The 20,235-nt window shown below is 46.2% G+C and overlaps 1 protein-coding gene across 1 annotated transcript in view; it reads left to right on the top strand.

The window, feature by feature from the left end:
* Positions 1-18,943, top strand: part of RARRES1 (retinoic acid receptor responder 1) — a 30,931-nt gene extending 11,988 nt beyond the window's left edge. Inside the window, exons 2-6 of the mRNA XM_024565340.4 lie at positions 6,481-6,543; positions 9,643-9,829; positions 12,484-12,620; positions 18,360-18,422; positions 18,504-18,943. Coding sequence (XP_024421108.3) covers positions 6,481-6,543; positions 9,643-9,829; positions 12,484-12,620; positions 18,360-18,422; positions 18,504-18,653 — 600 coding nt within the window. The 3' untranslated portion in view covers positions 18,654-18,943. The remainder of the gene's footprint in view (positions 1-6,480; positions 6,544-9,642; positions 9,830-12,483; positions 12,621-18,359; positions 18,423-18,503) is intronic.
* Positions 18,944-20,235: the final 1,292 nt, after the last annotated feature.

The raw sequence follows: 20,235 nt of genomic DNA, 5'->3' as shown, positions 1-20,235 counted from the left end.
TAGATCGTAAAGCAGGTGGGGCAGACTCCCTCGGCCCGCAGGAGCAGTCTTCCCAGACCCAGCTAACACCTGGCCCTATCCCCTTTCTGATTTACTGCCAGCCCAATCATTGTGCAGGGGTACCTCACTGCTTCCTGGATTTGCATTTCTCCAATTACCCATAAGTCTGAGTGGGCCTCCAGAGATCTGTTAGCATGAAGACCTGTGAGCAGGCTTAGAGCCGTCCCCACCCAGGCCCCACAGGCTGGCTGGCTGTTGTTCTGTAAGTACAAGCATTGATTTAATAATATTGTCTTAATACGAAACTTGTGTTCTAGCGATTATTTCTGATTCTGAATTACAAAACTGTTGGTGTTCGCCTTCTAGTCAGCCCCTGCATTTCCAATCCCCAGCTTGTTCATCTGCCCCATCCACTGGCCCCCTGCGGTCTCACCACTCACTCCAGAGGCCTCCTCACTCCAGCACCAGTTCTCCTTGCTCCGGTCTTCTCCAAATCCTTCCTCCCTGCCCAGGGCTTCCCGTTTCTCTCAGGATAAAACTCACTGTGGCCTGCAGGGGCCCCGCTTGCCCACCTATCTGCCTCTTCCTGATCCCAGCTCCCCTCTTTCTGGCCCCTCCAGGCTTCAGCCCCCTTGTTCCTTCCGTGTGGAGTGATTTCCCAGCTCCCCACCCCCAAACCCCCCAAATCGATTCCTTTTCCATCATCAGGGTTCAGTTTACAAAAGTGCAGCTTAACTTCCCCATCTCTAGGCTGGATCAATTCTCTAGTTATCCTTCTACAGTGACCTATTGGAAGCCCTTCTCCTCACCTGACTGCCCAGAGGGCAGGCCTGTTTCTGTTTGTCCCCTGCCCCCTGCCCCCAGCACAGCGTTCCCAGTAGGGAGCAGCTCATTATCTCAGAATGACGTCCACCCACAGCAGGAGGGACACACTTAGTCCCAGATGGAGGCCCGCAGGGCTGTGGCTGCTGCCTGCTGCCTATCTCGGAGACCCAGCAGAGCCACCTCAGGGGAACTTATGACTCAGTGGGAGATAAAAGGGCAGAATCTTGATCAATGATACAGTACAACTAAAAATACAAAAATCTATTTTGAACAAAATGTAGACGCTTTTAAGAGTGCCTAATTAAAACAAAACAAAATGTAGATGCTTTTAAGAGTGCCTAATTAAAACAAAGTAAGGAAATCAAATCAGCGAGGAAAACACTACTTCAAAAGGCCAGGCTGCTCCCTGACCCAGCTCCCAGGCTTTGCCACCAGTGCGTTCCCAAGAGAGAACAGGCCCTCGCTGGCGTCCACGCGTTTCCAAAATCCTGCGGAGACAAATAGTATCTTAAGTACTCTATTTAAAATAAGCACGATGACACCACCAATAAAGAAGACTATTTCTGTTGTTGGCCTGAGCAACATCCAGACCTGCAGAGAGTCTGTGTAAGAGAGGCCCTGAGCCAAGCGGATGCCACATGCCGGGGAGCACGATCCCACTTGCTCTGGAGAACAGCTGCTTCTTTTCTGCATTTGGAATTAAGGAGGGAAGTGAGGAAGGTTACCTGGAGGTGAGAAAAACAAGGCGGGGATCAGGTTACAGGATGGTTAACAAGACCATGTGCTCTCTTGGGGGTGGTCATTTCAAAGGTGTGTTAACACAGGTGCACAAAAACAATGACTGGACTTGCTTAAGGCAAAGATAAATCTTTTACTAAAAACTTCCTTGCCTGGGGCATGTCTACCCACTAGGACTTACCTAGAAGGAATTTACAGTCAGATCTTTTTCATCCACGTGGGAGTCCTCGTGTAAGGTGAACAGGCACGCGGAATGTAATGTTGATGTGACTGGTTGGTGGTCCTCAGAGTTCTTGGTGTACACACCTTCCCCTGGGGACAGCATCAAATTTGATGGCTTCCACCACATCTGAAACCAGGAAAGTCAGTGTTCCTGTGTTTGCATTGCCTGTCACTACCAGAACCAATAAGTGGAGACAAGGATCGAATCTTTATGGGTGCTTTATTCACCCGCAAAACCGTCTTAACATCTCAACCCAAGCCAACCTTTTTATAAGGAGAAGAAAGGGTGGGTAAGGGGTTTGGAAAAACGTTAATTAGATAGAAGGATAGGTAAGGGGTTTAGAAAAAAAGGTTAATTGGATGAGTGGCAGTCAGGCAGCAATTTTTCTAGTCCTTTATCATTGATCAACAATTCTTTATCTATGTCACAGACGTACCCTCCCTGGAACAGCACGGCTCAGATACCGTCTGCATGACTTGCAGACTCCCTGGTGCACAAAGGTCGAATTGCTAGTCACCCTCCTGGAGTCACGCATCCAGTTCCTGGAATAACTGCTTTGCACACGCATTAATCACTTAAGCCTATCAACTAAGGCTAAAATCTTTAACTCCTGAGTTCACCTACCACTTCTACTGAATCTACTCCTAACCATTCAGCTGTCTCCTGCACGGCTCTGAGGTCCCCCAGCACCAAAGATTGCATCTGCCAACTCTGCTTCCTCCTCCTCTTCTCTTGAGTGGCCTCACCACTGACCCTGTCACCCTCCACCTGGTGGACTGAAGGGTGTCCCTGACTCCTGTGTAAGAGGCCTGCACTCAGGGGCACCACATGAATGTGAAGGGCAGACTCCTCGGTCCTACGTGCAGTAGGCAGGAGGCTGCCTGGGCTGGTACAGCCGGTGAAGCAAGGCACAGACCCTGCTGGCAAGTGGAAGGGCTGCCCTCTGTGAATTCAGTTGTTTGAGGGGCCCAGTGTGGTGGAGGTGTCACAGGCAGCAGGCCCACAGTTCCGTGTGTTCCTCTCACTCAGGTGGGGGCAGTGAATACACCGAACTTCAGGGGACAGAGAGAGATGCCTGGGGACAGCCTCCTCTAGCCACTGTCTTGCAGGTCACACTCTGTACCCTCCACCCGCTCACTGGGAGCCTCAGGAGTAAACCCAGGCTTTAGATAGGAATCCATGTTTCCATTTTCCCCCAGCCTCGAACTGGGGCCAAACACTGGTTTCTAACACAGTGCCTTCTCTCCCTCATATCCACAGATTTTAGTAATGATAAAAATAGTGGACAGACCTTGAACTTTTACCCTGACCCAGGCTGTCTTAAAACTGTGTCTGGACTCCTCATAATGTTAGAGGCAGAAAAACGGTACCAGGTGTTAACCTCAGTTCAGCAACCGCAGTTCTGGAGTTCCGGACAAGAGAAGACTTTAGGGCCAAGACTCACAATATAAGAGAAAGTTTACTTAGAAAGCCACAGAAGGAGAAGAAGGGAGTTGAAGAGGAAATGGGCTGAGGAAACAAGTGACAGCAAAAGAAGGGGCCCTGGAGCTTAGGAGCTGAGGGGGAGAGATGGGGCCTTGAGGGAGGAGACAATATGGAGAGAGGAGAGGTTCAGGTGTGCTGGGGGGCAGCTGTGTGTGTGTGTGTTTGTGGGAGGGAGAGGGAGAGGAAGAGACAGAGACAGAGAGACAGAGACAGAAAGCCCCCGTGGAAAGAAAAGAAGGGGGAGGGCACAGGTGCTGGCTGCTCTGTACAGAGAGCCTCGCTGGGTCCTCCACCGTGAGGGCTTTTATCTGAGGTCTCAGGGGAGGATCTCAACAGAATATTCATCAGCTTTCTGGGTGTGCCTCCTCCACTGATTGGCTGGCACCCAAGGTCATTAGTCATCAGTCTCAGCATCCCTCTGCCTGGCTTTGCTGCTTCTCTGGGCCTGGGGCTGAAACACAACTGAGGCCTAAGTGTCACCTCCAGGAGTTAATACTTAAGGGAGTGGTCCTGCAAGGGCTTGCAGTTTGGCCCCTTGCTTGGCACCGGGGGCCCCTTCCTGAGTGACACACTGCATGGGGCCCATCGTTCCTGCTCTGCTCATGCCTACCTAACCGCCTACCACAACCACACCCTGAGTACTGTAGTTAGGTTTACTTTACTGGGCTCCCACAGACTTTGGTATCAAGTTCTAAGTCCTCTTCATAAAAGTGAGTCCTTCCTGACCCTGGGCCACACACCCCAGCCTTTTCCTAGCTTCCCTGCCTCCCTGGAGGACCAGTCCCTATACTGTGGATGTAAGAAACGCCCAGACCTAGAGGGAATTTTTGAAAGGCTCCATTTGAGTCAAACTGACCACAAATGACAGGGAGCAAGATCTCAGATGATCTGGGGGGGCTGTCAGGAAGATGGCAGGAAGGTGGGAGAAGCAAGGTGGGGACTGGATCACAGGATAGTTAACAAGATCGTGGGCTCTCTTAAGGGGTATTAACAGAGCACATAATACTCCCTTTGAGGGGTATTACATCTGGCGTTTCAAAGGTGTGTTAGCCTAGATGCATAATAAAATGACTTGAAACCTTTCGGGAAAGAAGTTATAGGCCTGGAACATGACCACCCACTGTGACCAGGTCAGTTAGGAATTTACGATTAGATCCCCCTTGAGGCTACTTTCCACAGAACCCCTTTTTCCTCCACAACTCCAACACCATGCCTTTGCCTGGCCAGCACTTGCTTCTCGGAGAACTAGCTCAGGCCCCACCTGCTGGAGAAAGCCTCCCTAACCTAGCACCCTCTGCGCAGGCCTCACTCAGCCATGCCGAGGAGCTACTCTCTGCAGCTGGTGACTTGCCTGCATCCACTTAGAAGCAGGTTTCTGACGTAAGACTGGACTGGATGCTGCATTTCTGCGTATGTCCCGGGTGCCTGGCACCGTAGGGGGCAAACAGTGAATGCGTGAGAAGACAGACTTGTGTGTATGAATTTTGTAAATTGAGATCAGTGTTTCAATTTACACCAGAACTTGATTCAAGGTTGAAGATGAGCCCTAAGCAAACTGCTCCTCGGTGCTGGGTGCTCCCATACCCCCAGCAACATCTATGCATTAGCTCATTTAAATATTCTTTACATGGGTAATGGCCACAGAATCCCATCCCCCAGTTCTTCAGTTTCCCAGAATTTTTTTAAGAATCTGTAGCAGTAGCGGATGATGTGTGGTCTATTTCAGATAAGATAATCCTGTTCAGTTATTGTGTTCCTGGGCTCAGAGACGATGGAAATTGATGTTTCCAGAGTTTAACTTAATCAAGATTGTATGAAATAACTTCAGCTCCCGGCAGCACAAAGTTCTTTCTTCTCAGAAAGCATTCCCTTGTGCCAAATGATCATTTTGCTTTAAAAATATACACAAAAATTAAAAAAAGATGATGGCACATGATATAAAGGTCTTCTAAACAGTTTAAATTGCTTTAATGGTTTGGGTATGTATACTCTGAAAATATGCATTGGAATCAACTTATATGTTTAAAACAGCTAAACGTATGTTTCCAAAGTTTAGAAGATGTCTGCTTGTGGAAACCAAAGGGAAGGAGCCACCCTAACAGCCAAAGGTCTCTAACCAGGGTCGGTAATTCGCCCCAGACTACAGGCTAATCCTGGCTCCGACCTCCCTGGCAGCTCCCTCTGCCCCCCCCCCCCCCCCCCCCCCCCAGTGCAGGAGTGACTGACTCCCTGCAGTCCTCCAGACCTCAGCTGGTCTGCCCTCCTCCCAGGCACCTTCTCTCACCAGCTGTTGGCCCACACCCATGCAGGGAAAAGCCCTGAGACCGAAAATCAACCTCTGTAAGGGAGGGCTGGGAAAGAGTAAAGGCACAGGCCACTCCAGTCTGGCAACTAAGAGAGTTTATTAAGGGACATTTACACATAAGGCAAGTCTTGGGCAGTGGAAGATGGCGTGTCTATCCTCCATGATACTTGGGACGTGCTAAAGAATTATATAGAACAGGGCAGGATGGGTTCGGGTGCCGGGGGGCTACAGGTGTCAGAGAAGGGAAGCCAGGAACCAGCATGCTGTGGGGCCGGGGGAGAGGGTCGATCAGACCCTCTCTGAGGGGCCTTCGGGAAGCAGGCTCTGTTCTGGCCCCAACCTGGCTCTCTGGTCTGGTCGTGGTCGCACCATGGAACAGTCCCTCCTCCACACCATTGTGGTAAAACCAGTCACTGCTGCCCTACCACTCCCTTCCTTCAGTGTCACCATCTGAAAACCCACTGTTTATTACTGGGTGCACCTTTGTTGCCAGGCCCCCTGTTCAACCGGAGGGAGAGGCTGGCCTGTGTCCCCCATGGATGCAGCCAGGGCCCCGGATGGGACAAGGACAGGCACTGAACATGGGGGCGTGAAGGAGCCCACCCCAGAGCCCGGCAGATACCCATCTGTGCTCACGTAGCCGCTCTCACCAAGCCAGCTTCCAGCCTCGGTGCGACCTTTTCCTTTCTCAACCTCCTCTTTGTGAGTAGGTGTCAGCCAGTGGCAAAATGGCAGGATGAGACCAAAATGGGAGATCCTTCCTCCTTCCAAAGAAGCACAGATGGTATTCGGGTCCAACGGCTGCAGCCAACATTCCCATGCCACGTTCCCTCAAGACGTGATTCACAGCAATGAAGATGTTAGCAGAGCTTCCACTAGCTAAGACTCAGTTTCTGTGTTTCAGATCGATTCACAGAAGGAATTCCACACTGAACTGGTGTTCACCACAGAGCGCTATAACCCAGAGGTAAGCTGCCCTAATTCATGAAGTATCTGATTAGCAACTCGGATGAATGTATTTATTTAAAGAGTAAGAATATTGCCCCTGACTGGTGCAGCTCAGTGGATTGAGCACCAGCCTGTGAACCAAAAGGTTGCTGGTTCAATTCCCAGCTGGCACATACCTGGGTTGCAGGCCAGGTCCCCAGCTGGGGGCATGCGAGAGGCAACCGATTGATGTATCTCTCACACATCAATGTTTCTCTCTCTTTCTCCCCCTCCCTTCTCCCTCTCTAAAAATAAATAAATAACATCTTTAAAGAATGAGAATATTAATATATAGCGACCTGAAAATTTGTGGTTTTTCTTCCTGTCTTTATTTTCTATTTGTTTTCAAGAACTGAGAAACAGAGCTAGGCAGGAACTCAAGATTTTACTCCATCTGCAGAGCTGCCTTTAAAACCATCCACACAGCCCTCATTCCTCCTTCCTTGCTTGGCCCCGGGAGGGACTTTCTCAGCTTCCTTTCGTAGCCCACCCTACACCCCAGAGTCCTTAGAATGATTCAGTCTCAAATGCCAACCTGTTCCTCTTCCCGTCAGCTGGTGACATTTCTTGTTAGCAGACCGGCATAGAATGAGGCCGATTCCATAAGCTACCTTACACATAGCGGCGTGCTATAAAGCGCAGAGCAGGGCTGTGCGTGCCACAGGCATCATCAGCTTCCCTTCAATTCTTTTTTTTAATCCTCACCCGAAGACATGCATTATTGATTTTAGAGAGAGGGGAAACGGGAGAAAGAGAGAGGGAAAGAAACTGATGTGAGAGAGAAACTGGTCGCCTCATATGTGTCCCAGCCGGGAACCAAACTCACAACCTAGGTAAACGCCTTTCTGTTTACGGGATGATGCTCCACCCAAGCAAGACATACCAGCCAGGGCCTCTCCATAATTCTGACCAGGCAGGACCATGGTTTGCCAGTTTCCTTTCCCCTGTCCTCAAAAAGAGAATAAACAGAAAACACAGAAATTGGAGCCAGATGAACTTCCATATGCTGGGCTAAGCTGGGAGGCAGCAACAGGGTGGATGGAGGGAGACCAGCCCAAATTCTCCCTGTGTGGTGCACATTCCAAGTAGCCAGAGAAATGAGCTGGCAGCATCCAGCACTGAAGTGTCTCAGGTGGCAGAGCTTTGGAGGGGAGGCCATGACCCTCAGCCTGGTGCGAAGTGCTTGCCTGTGTTCAGAAACAAGTCCTAGCAAGACGGTACTATACTCTGACTTGCTAATTAACCTAAGAATTAAAATTGTTCTTTTTAAGATTTTTATTTATTTATTTTTTTAGACAGAGGGCAAGGGAGGGAGAAAGAGAGGGAGAGAAACATCAGCGTGTGGTTGCCTCTTGCGTGCCCCCAGCTGGGGACATGGCCTGCAACCCAGGCATGTGCCGTGACTGGGAATTGAACTGACGACCCTACTGGTGACCCTTTGGTTCACAGGCCAGCAATCAATCCACTGAGCCACACCAGTCAGGGCTAAAATTTTTCTTAAAGCATAAAGAAGATGCCTTTAATTGCTAGTGTTGCTAACTGAAAGTGTTATCTTAAAGCTAAGGGAAAATAATTACTAGATTATTTTGACCAACAATGTTTCTCTGAAAAGCACAGCCAGCTAATTGAAATGTTCCATTTCATGGAGTGAAGAGAGTTCTTTCATCTTCAGACAACTGCTTTGATTCTGTGGGGCTGTTTTGGGGGAAAGAAAGGAAAGGAAAACAAAAAAGGGGTGACACCTGTTATTTCCCTTCTTCCCTGAAAACAGCTTCGACATCAAAGGATGTTCCAGCTCATCTTCTGCCTTTGATAAGCCTCTTCCTGATGCCCTTCACCTCTTTTTCTATGTTGCACTGTTTATTAGGATTTTAATGTACCAGGGAAATGTCCTCTCTCTCAAAACTAGCACTCACAGGAGGAAAAGTTGCCCATTGGAAAGCCAAGAAGCAGATCCAATTTTAAAGATTGGTTGTTTCCTTGGGGCTTTTCTTTAAGGGTTTTGTTTTTTGTTTTTTGTTTGTTTTTTTTTTTTTGGTTGTTGTTTTAACTGAGACTCCACCCAATTGAACCAACTGAAAAAGTGAAAAGAACTCAATAGCTCAACCAACCACATTATCACAGGAGTTCGTAACTCGGGGCCCATGGACGGGTCTGAGTGGGGCCATGGCTAGGGGCCCGTGACCTTCCTCAAATTCTAGGCCCAGTGTTGATGGGATGCCCACATGCCCATTTTGTTCTGGGAGTATGTGGCCTTTTTAAAAAGGGTAGAGAAGCACTGTCCTAAAAATGAGTCATCCATTGTTATCCACTTGATGCATCAATACCCAGCTCCAGATGTCCCTGGATGGGACATGTGGAAGGGGTCCCAGATTGCTCAGTACATGCACACTTGGAGCGAATGCAAACGAACGTACCTCGGTCACGCAGGTAGTGGGATTAGTCCCATCTGGGTGATCTCAGCCTCCACTGCGTCCGGTTAGATCTCAGAGGTGAGTCACGGAGTTCACACTGAGCCAGAGCTCTGGCATCAGACAAACATGAGCTCAAGTCCTGGCTTCCTGCTTCCTAGTGTGAGACATGGAGTGGTTTCCTCTTTAAACTTCAGTATCTTAATCTGTAAAATTAGAATAAGAAGACCAAGTTCATAAGGCAGCATGAAGATGTTGCCATTTTTGTTAATAGGAACCAGACTCACCTTCTGGTTCAAGTTAGCAAGCTGGAGGTCCAACAAAGCATTACATTGGTCCACAGTCAACAGTCGGGTACCCCTGTCCGAGAGGTTGGATCCAAGCAGTACTCACGAGACATCAGCGGTGTTTCTTGGGAACAGGCCCGGCATTATTTTATAAGGGCGCCATCAGCAAGCAGTTTACATGACAGCAAAGAGAGAAGGACTGTTGTTTGTATTCAGCTGTGAACACAAAAATCACTTTCTATGAAGCAAGGGCCCCCAGCTCTGTTGATACCACTGATACCTGCCAGGTACAAGGAACTACTCACTCGTGTGTGTTTGTGTATTGAGGTGGGTGGGGAGTGAGAAGGAACCAACATATTTATTCTAAAATCTTCATTTCAGGCAGGTAAGCAGAGACGTTTGGGTGAGTGTTCCGCTCAAGTGATTTTCAAGAAGGAGAAGCCCAGACCGCCCGTTAATGTCACCTGTACACGGCTGGTGGGGAAGAGCAGAAGACAGCAAGAGGATTATCTGCTTTACAAACGCCTGAAGCAGCTTAAAAACCCCTTGGATGTAGTCAGCATACCTGGTATGAACCAATGTCCTGAATTTCTGTATCCAGGGATTATGTGATTACAGAATCTTAAAAAGAATCATCATTTAAGTTTTTATCCCCCCAATGGCATTTTAATCCAACTACAAAATGTGGTACACCTCCTTATTTGAAGAAAACTCATTTTCCTGTTCTTCACCTCTAGTACAACGTAGGATCTGTGCCATTCTTATCTCCTCTGATGAGGGAAAGGCAAGAGGTGACTCTCCAAGGAATTGGTAGAGGTCCCTGTAACAGGACAGGCACATAGGCGTGCACTCGCCCAGGTAGAGTCCAGAACCTGAGATGACATTTCTAGAGGCTTCTGGTGGTGGCTTTGGAAGCTTGAGGTGACAAGACAGCAGCCAGGGCCTCAACTGTGCCAGTCAGGCCTTCCACGCCAGGCCTGAGCGAGCCGCCCGACCGTCTCCGGGCCTCACTGGGAGTCTGCAGTGGAGTCAAGTTTATCTTATTTTAGGGCAACCGCTAATGGGCAGTGGTGCCATCTCTAATCAGGACTGAGCCCTGTCTGCAGCTGACGCGAAGCAGAGCTCACTTGTCCGGGCACTCAGCAGTGTGCAGGCAGCAGCAAAGACTCGGCACTTACCGGCAAATTCAATTTTCAAAACCACAAAGTCATCTCTGGACTTGCACTTGGGTATTAAGCTTGACATCTGACCACTGCTATTCCCTCACTTGCCCAGAGACTGTGACAGACCCATGTCAACGTGGGAGGTCTGTGGTCTCCATTCTGAGCACTCCATTCTGATGGGGTGAGCATCTGAGCCCCATCAATTTACTGAGACTCAGTGTTCTCAAAACGTGGAGCTGGACCACTGATCCTTGCGTTTCTAAAGTTCAGAAGCTTGGATAGCTCTTGCCATATTTCTCTGACCTCTCAGATTGAATCCTGTTCCAAATGGTTGTGAAGAACAACTCAGACCCTATGTTATAAAATTTGTTTATATTTAGCACTCCCTGAAATAAATGGGCTGATGGCAAATACTTGAATATATAGTTATTTCGAGATTTTTTTTCTCCCCTTAGCATTAATTGGGGAAATAGGGTTTTATATGTTCTCTTTAAAACACAAATTTTAGAAATTGTATAGGACCTTTTCTTTGAAGATTTGCCACAAAATCCCTACATTTTGGACACTTTTTTCCAAAAAGATTTTTATTTGCTTTTAGAGAGAGGGGAAGGGAGGGAGAAAGAGAGGGAGAGAAACATCAATGGTAGTTTCCTCTCGTGTGCCCTCTGCCAGGGACCTGGTCTGCAACCCAGGAATGTGCCCTGACTGGGAATTGAACTGATAACCCTACTGGCAACCCTTTGGTGCACAGGCTGGCACTCAATCCACTGAGCCATACCAGCAGGGCAAACTCTGGACACTTTTTAAAAGTGTAGGTTAACTGGTTCATGTTCAGTTAATAAATCCAATGTGCCCACAAGGATCATTCTACTACAATCTAACTTACTGTGGCTACAATGAAGCTTCAAAAAATTTTATTAATAGAAGGTACCTTTTCATCAACAAAACTTGCAAGTTCTCTTGCCACTTTAAATTCGGCAGAGATATTTAATGGTGCTATTTATAGCCTATGCACGTATATAAAATTTTCTATTGAAAATTGAAAATGTTTGGTTCCAGATAAAGTGAATAAAAACCATGGAACTGCCCTTGGAGTAGGCAGTTCAGATCTCAGCAGATCCCACTCAGTATGTAAGCAGCCTGAGGCACTAGCCTGGGGTCCTGTGGTTTCCCAATGATTGACAAATGGGATGAGCTGACCCGTCTGGGGACACCCTTGCTCCATACTGTTTCTCCCCTGAAGAAGCAGTTGTCTGGGTTTTATTATGAGTCAGTTTCGCTTTTTCTAATGAATTCGAAAGCTTCCTAGAGATGAGCCCAGGTGCACACTGCACACGAAGTGGGGTGGGGGCGCCCCGCTCCAGCCCTTCGTCTGACTCCAGGGCAGTGCCACCAGCGTCTGTTACTTCCAAACGCCCTCGTTATTCCCCGCATGTAGTGCAACCAATTTATTTTCTCTGCTAATGGGTTTTTATCTCTTAAGTCCATGAAAAATTATCTCATAAATTACTTGCTAAAATTTGAGTTCCTAAAAGTCAGAAAAGGTCACTTATTAATCACTCTAGCAGTATCTGATACTAAGTAGGTTTTTTTTGCAAAAAATTTCAGGTCCAAAAAAAATGCCACAGGAAAAACCCACTTGATTTCTTCATGTGTTCAGAAAAAGTGATAGAGGTGTTACCAATTCATGTGTCAGAGAAGGACAAAGAGCTGGCAGGTTGGCAAAGCCCATCACATGGACCGTAGACCCCGAACCAGGAGGGAATGTGGGCTGAGAGGCATTTTGAGCTAATTATAAAATGCTTCTCAGCTAACAAGATTTTAGATCAACTTTGATTATCATTTTTTGTAGTACAGCAAATAGCCTTGAAACTGTCTTAGAGCAGCTTTGCTTGGAGCATGTACATCTTAGTGTAATGGAGAAACACACACACATTGCTGCAGGTCTTGCTGCGAGAGAGACGACTGAGGTGACCAAGCCCTTATTTAATTACTGAAATTTTTGTCCCCAAAACGCTTAATGTAAATAGTTTCTTTATTTTTGTTTTTGTGCTCTCAGACAGTCACGGATACATCGATCCCTCTCTGAGACCCCTGTGGGATTTAGCCTTCCTTGGCAGCTCTTTCGTGATGTGGGAAAAGACTACGCATCTTTTACGATACCACTTGGTACAGCTCAGCGGTGTGAAGCAGTGGGTAAGGAAAACCGAAAATTCCCTTGTGCCACAAGGGAGACCACCAATGCCGTGTGCTTAGACTAAATTACTGCGAGTGTCTACCTTCACAGCAGGAGCTTTAACTGCATTTCATTCATTCAATACACATTTGCAATGGGCCAGGTATCGTGTTAGCGACGGAGAGCCATGAACAAAAAACGCAGTGGGGTTGCAGACATCGAGGTTAATTCCAGTGAGGGAAGATAAGAAAGACAGTGAACTAATGAACAAGTAAATATGTCTCAAATGGTGGTCAGTGCTATGGAGAAAAATTAATTTCTCCATAGGGAAAGGGAATGGGGGGTGTTGACAGAATTGCTACCAAGATGGCCTAAGGTAAGCCCCTTCAGTTGGAGCAGAAGCGACATTGGAGCAGAGGCCCCAGGGGAGTGAGAGGGGGGAGAGAGCCCCGGGCAGAGGGAGCTGAAGCAGCGGGTGGCTGACGGTGGGAGAAACATCAGTGCAGCTAGTGTGGCTGGAACAGTGGCAAGAGGGTCAGGAGGGACCAGCTCATGGAACGCTGGAGACTGTTAGAAGAGCCTCTCCTACTCACTGTGGGGTTTCAGAGTGGCATCTTACAGCTGGATCAGTCTGGCTGCTTTCCTCAGACACAGGTGAGGCAGGAAGACCAGTAAAGTATCGCAATAATCCAGATGAGGCCTGGTGGGAGCTCGGACCAGGGATGGCGGCAGTGGAGGTGGGGAGATGTATTTGGATTCAGGATATATTTTGAAGATAGACCGAGAGTGTTTGCTGATGGGTTGGATATGGATAGTAGAGGATGAGAAAACTCAAGGATGATTTATAGAATTTTGGCCTGAGTCACCAGAAAGGGTGATTTCATCCACTGATTGGAGACGACTTCAGAAAAAACAAATCTGGGGAGAAAGCAGCTTGATTTGGGGCATACTAAATCCTATATCCAAGTAAGGATATAATACATAGTCATCTGTACATAAGGGGCCGAGTACAGAGGAGAGGTCTGGGCTGGAATCATCACTGTGCAGGTGGTTTTTAAAGCCACAAGAGTGGGTGAGATCACAGACAATGATGCTGTAGAGAAAAGGACTGAGTTGTGGAACACATCCAACTTCAGAGGTGGGAGATTGAGAAAAGAGAGGGTTTCAAGGATGAGGATCGATCACTGTGTCAGAGGCTGATGGAAAGTCAAGGAGATGAAGACTGAGAATCACCCATTTGATTTAGGCAGTTGGAAGTCACTGGGGCCACCTCCGCAGCACAAGGGGGCAAAGGCCTGATGGGGGTAGGCTCAGGAGAGAGTGAGGGCAGAGGAGGTAGACACTCCATCTCTTTCCAAAATTTTGGCTCTTGAGGGGAGTAAAAGAAAGGGAGGGGCTGTAGCTGGAGGATGGGTAAGCACAGGGTTGAAAGAGAGTTTGTTTTCAGTTGTATTTTTAGGTTGGGAGATTGAACAGCATATTTATAGGTTGATGAGAAAAATCTAGTAGAGGGGCCAAAGTTGGACTTGTAGGAACGAGAATTATTGGAGTTAAGACCTTTGAGTAGGCTAGAGAGGATAAGATAAGCCCAGGAGATGAGTTCAGACAGGAGCAAGGAGCGCTCACCTGCAGGGAAGGCAGAGACAAGAAGCCCCGATGCCGGTAGGAGGGTAGATATCACAGTGGTGGCTTGTGGAAGCTCTATTTCAATGGCTTCTGTCTTCTCAATGAAAAACGAGGCAAAGCCATCAGCTGAGAGCCAGGAGGTTCGGAAGTGCGAGGACTTGAGCATCGAACATCTGTGCTCATTAATTTAGCAGGGCACCAGGCACAATCAGCTGTGTGGTGGGTTTAGCCACACAAGTGTGCGCAGAGAGAGATGGGCATTTCCAGAGTAAACAAAATAGACTACTCTGAGAGAGGCAAGCTGAGCCAACCATAAGGATAAATTCCTAGAACTCATTTTCTTTACGGATGTGAAGCAGTATGCTGACCCACGGCAGGATCGGCAGCAAGTATCTGTGAGGACGAGGATTTGCCCAGCATCACGTCAGCGTTAGTGATGCCCGTAACACTTCGGGGTGCCACCCAAAGACCACTTGTAAATCAAACAACTGCACACATACTCATCAAAATGAACACATTTCTTTCCTTTGAATTGAAAGAGTGTTTTTTTAATAGAAATTACATTTGATTGATTGTTGCTTTATAATGAGATAAAACTTGCACCTTCTTTCTCTCTGTTTCTCTCTCATCCACCAAGACGGATCACCTCCTCAACAAGAGGTTTTTCCCTGAACTGAGAAATCAGGGGAACTATTTTGTTTACAGAGTAGAAGATGGTGTCAAGATAATGAATGATAATGAATGTGAGAGGAAAACTCAACCTGAGCAGATCAGCACAGAGATAACAGAGAAAATTGGGATCTTTTAGCGCCAGTGTTGTCCTTTCCCGTGTGGTTTTACACGACACATTGCCACACTAGTCACCAGGACACACCGCAGTTCAGAGCAGCAGCCCCTGTCTCCCCGGTTCTAGCCAGTCCTCCTTCTGTCCATTAATATCCCTCCACCCAGCGGCAAGAAGGAAAGCGGGAACAACGTTGGTGTCGACAACAAAAATGCTGACTTTTTTACATTGTGCGGTTTGGGTTTTAGGTGAATAATAAATGAGTATGCTGCTGACTTGCTGGGTCACCCAAGGCAAATTGCTTCATCTCTTAGGGCCTATTAGATGAGGATTAACAAATTCGCTGAAGTCATTGCAACTAACATAAGTCTAAATCACTGACAAAATTGGGTGATTTGGTTTCAACGTTGATATGCATTTCAGCTTCGAGTTCTCTTACAGAAAATATGAGACACACATATTCCCAGATTTTCAAATTCTGCCATTCGATGGCTACTAAAGATTCCCGTGATCTTTCAGCAACAAGCGAAACAAGCAATGATTTGTAGAAAGTCACCAAGATCAGGAAATCTAGGCACCGCTGCCCTGGGAGGCTTGAAGCTGCACGGCCAGGCCGACAAAGCTGCGACTGCCCAGCACACACACCGGAGGTCTCCGGAGGTGCTCGGTGGCCCTGGGTCACTCAGGGAAGTATAGGGATTGCAGTTTTTCCAGAAGGTTTCCCGGTGGGAATTACTATCTTTACACTCAGGGTTAAACTCACCTTTTAATGCAAGTGTGTAAGGAAGTGCAGGCTTATAAACCCACAGTTTCAAATGAACTAAGCTTGAGGAAGTACAGGCTATGAGAGGACTGAATACAGACATAACATAAGCCCCATCCTAACTGGCAGTCACTGCTTTAGAACCGAACGTAGATGTCACTCCCAGTACCCCACGGACGATGACGAGGGCGGGGGAGATAGCTGCTGGCTAGAGGGGAAAAAAATGGATAAAGACTTTCCTTACACTCCTAGCCTTTAATAGGAATTGAGAAAAGTGAAACTGAACATTGTTCCAACTCTTATCAATAGCAAATATTGTCAGCACCCCTGCAGATGGTCTACCCTGCAGCACACGACTGTCCGTCTGTCCAAGTCCCACCGAAACGAGAGGCCCCATTGGCCAAGGGGACGTTACAGAAACCATCTTATTTATTCAGCTAAGAAATCTATTTTTGATAGCATCTACTTATTCTCTACTCAAATAGCCTAAGCTTACTTACTCTCTACTCAAATCACACTGGTTCTGCTAGGGATCATTCTCTCTCTTCTTGGGGGCGATGTGGGTGGGGGTGGGGTGGGTGGTGAGTAAGTGAAAGGAAATGAACAAGCACTTCCAGTCTGTCTCTCTAGGAAGATTAAAGAGCTGAGTTACCAGGAATTGTCACAGCAAATCACCATCAGTTTGGACTATAGTGATTTGGCATTTGTGACAGTTTGAAGAGAAGCCAAGGAGATTATTTCTGAATAGTATTAAAAATAATGACTTCTTGGCAAAGCTCGATTTGGTGAGGACGAGCCAGCCCTGGAATACCTCGCCAGGCTGGGGTGTGCCGTGTCCCCTCTGCAGTCTCCAGTGAGCCCTGCTTTTTGGTTTGGTTGAAGGGGCTTCCTCCTGCAGGCACAGCAATGCAAGGGTCTCAGTAACTTCACCGAGGAAGATCTTCGTTAAGTGGCCCAGGGTTTCCAAACATCACAATAACCCAAGTTTTTGCATTAAAAATGGGTAACACAGTGTATTTAGCAGAGCAGTTTTTAAAATGCAGTTGGAATCCCATCCTTGGTTTCCAGCCCTGCCTCTTTTTTTTTTTTTTGCTAAAAATCTGGAGATGGCTATGATTTCTTTCAGAAATACTACTTTCAGAAACAGAATAAGAAGTCATTGACCTGAATAACCCTTTAAGTTTATAAGTAAAACCAATTTTTTCATTACATAAAAATACATGGTTACTAGGCCTTAAGAAATAGTGCAGGCAGCACAAAAGCCCGAGACAAAAATCACACGACTCAGCAGCCTGGTCGAGTGGGCCGTCTTAGATAACAGTTCCTTCCAAGGCGAGATAGTTGCCAAGTGAGGGTCAAGCCAGGCTCGATACACCCTGGAACCCAGCGATGCCCGATCGACCCCTGGGGCCTCCAGAAACGGTTTCTTTATCAGAGAGACACCGAATTTTCTCTCACGAGGTCTCTGACTGTGCAGCTTGTGCCTCAGACACTCGCTTTGAGTGTTCACGCGTGCACTGCCGGGCAGGAGGGAGGGAAGCCTGCCTAAGGATGCAAAGGCACCACGGAAAAGCAGTCAATTTCTGATTGGTCCAGGGCCCTCTTGTATCTTCTCCCTCCAGCACCCTCCCCACCTGCTGGAAATGTCATGGCTTGGAAACATCTCCATCGTTTTTAAGCAAAACCTATTATCAAGTCCTGTTGTTTGCCTTTGCATTTTGATATTCTGTAATAGTCTCAACAAAATCCGGATAGATTAAAATTATAATCCAAGTTGAATTTATTTTATTTCTTCTCTTCCATTTTTAATAGGAAGAGAAAAGATAAACACCCTAGCTTCCTCCCCACCCCGCAACAAACAACCCAGGAAGTGTCAAAAAAAAAAAAAAAAAGGAAATTGGTTTAGTCACTAGTAAAACTTACAGAAGTCAGTGAACGAGAGCAGTGAGGAAGACTGCCCACGCCCTCTGGATGGATACACAGTGCCCTGGGCTTGCAGGCAATGTGGTAAAGCACGAAGCATGTGGGTGGAGGAGTCAGCAGGTCTGAGCTTGAATCCCCCTGTGTTGGTCCTCTCTGTAACCTCAAGTTACCTCCCCTGTAAAGCCAGGCTTGTAATACACACTCTTGTAAGGCAGTCGGAATGGCATGGGAACAGGAATAAAGTGCCCAGCACAGAACCCGGCCCAGGGGTACCCTGAGAGTACCGGTTGCCCTGCCCCTGTCTTACTGCCTGGCATACCAAGACTAACGTATCAGCTTAAAACACATACACAGTACCAAGATTCCTAAGATTGTCAAAACATTCTCCCTATCCCCACTGACCTTAGCCTCCATCAAAAACCATAAGTATTAGAGAAAAAGTGATAGAAAGACATTCCACTTGATTTTCATATAACTCAGTGACCAAACAGTAATCTGTGACTTCCATATCTTGATGTAGGATCCTTGATAAAGGGAACTGAGGCTCAACTCCAAGAGGCAGAAGGAGATTCAAGGCATCCATGCAGTTTATAAGATAAGCCTTGCAGATTCTGAGCTAACATAAACCCACCTATTTATTACCCTCTTTTTTCCTTCCTCTAGAAAACAGACGATGATGCAATTGACTTTGATTACACTGTTTTGCTCCATGAATTCTCAACACAGGTAAAACACAAAATTACATATAGTATTGTTTTTACCAGAAGGTTTTGCAGATCATAATACTTTAGAACTCTTGCTTCCTAGGAAATCATCCCCTGTCGTATTCACTTGGTCTGGTACCCGGGCAAACCGCTCAAGGTGAAGTACCACTGCCAGGAGCAGCAGACACCAGACCGAGCCCCTGAAACTGAGGAAGGATCCGCCGTGGCGCCGACAGAGCTTAGTAATTTCTGAGAAAAAAAATCTGCTTATCCCAAATTCTAAACAAAGTGACTGTAGCCTAAATCATTATCCTAGTAAAATAGCTAAGGTATAAGGCATTCCAATAATTCGGGGAAGACTGTGATGCTCAAACATGAAAAGATGTTGAGGTTTTAAAAAGATAATGAATATTTCAATGAAAGTGAATTGTAGGAAAAATATTATATTTAAAAGCAATTTTACTATTTTTTATGATTTCAAGCAAAGTACTCTTGTATAACTTGATAGCTACTTTTAAATAAATATTTACATTTCTAAATAAACTGTGTTAAATGTGTTTGTAGAGATTTGTCTATGTAGGTAAATTTTGTGCTAAGATGGAATTAAATGAACTCTTAATATTGTTTAATTTGTATTTTACAAATATAGTGTCTTGCATGTAAAGCAGAGAGTCTGCCAACAACATGTATTAAATAGAACTGCGATGTAACCGAAAGTACTGGGTTGGCCAAAAAGTCTGTTCGGTTTTTTCCACCAGATGGCTCTAGTAGTGCCTAGTTGTCTTTAACTTCATTGAAAACAATTTTGTTGGATTGTATTGTGACAGCTGTCATATCAGCATGCATTTAAAAAAAATCAAAATTGGTGAATTTTTGTGTAGCCCTTTTAATATTGAAGATGGAAGAAAATAAGTGACATTTTTGGCATATTATGCTTTATTATTTCGAGAGGTAAAAGTGCAGCTGAAACACAAAAAAAGATTTGTGCAGTGTGTGGAGAAGGTGCTGTGCCTATTGAATGTGTCAAAAGTGGTTTGTGAAATTTCATGCTGGAGATTTCTCACTGGACAATGCTCCATGTTCAAGTACAACAGTTGAAGTTGTTAGTGATCAAACTGAGACATTGACTGAGAACAGTCTATGTTATCCCATGCAGGAGATAGCAGGCATACTCAAAATATCCAAACCAATAGTTATTGGTAGAAATGAAAAATGTGTCTTTTATTTTACAGAACAAACTAAACGGACCTATTGGCCAACCCATATATCAAGTATTTGCAATTTTCACTTTTAAGGACAACTGGGACCCAGTGTTGGCCTAAGTAATTTACAAAAGCAGACACAATATGCACCATAATCCTATTCAGTGGGTCACCTCCCTGGGGCAGGCAGAAGTGACCCAGGAAATGTGGCCATCATTTGCCTCTCAAAATGAGTATCATTTAATGGAATGCTCACACCTGTGTGTAAAAGCCTTTAGCCAGATTCCTTGATTAGTAATTGGTTAGGAAGCATCAGCCTTAAAATATACCAAAATATTACTTTTAAGTTTGCACCATTAGAAAATTGGAAAGTTTTACACAGTAGAGAAAACATTTAAAGATGTAGATTCTTACAAAAATAAAAGACGGATGGCACTGTTGCTGTTTAGATCTAGTTTATATGTTTTTCTATTTGAAACCCCAATGTGAAGCACTGGAAACCACCATTTAAAGAAAACATCAGATCTCCCTACCTGTGTCATAATGCAGAGAAAACACTTTTTCTAAAATAACAACCTACAATGACTAAATTACACCAAAACGAAAGGAAAACTCCTCTAACTGAGATTCCCA

The sequence above is a fragment of the Desmodus rotundus genome, chromosome 2, assembly GCF_022682495.2.
Source record: "Desmodus rotundus isolate HL8 chromosome 2, HLdesRot8A.1, whole genome shotgun sequence".
Classification (NCBI taxonomy): domain Eukaryota; kingdom Metazoa; phylum Chordata; class Mammalia; order Chiroptera; family Phyllostomidae; genus Desmodus; species Desmodus rotundus.
Note: the sequence above shows the minus strand (reverse complement) of the source record. Positions and strands in the feature narration are given on the sequence as shown.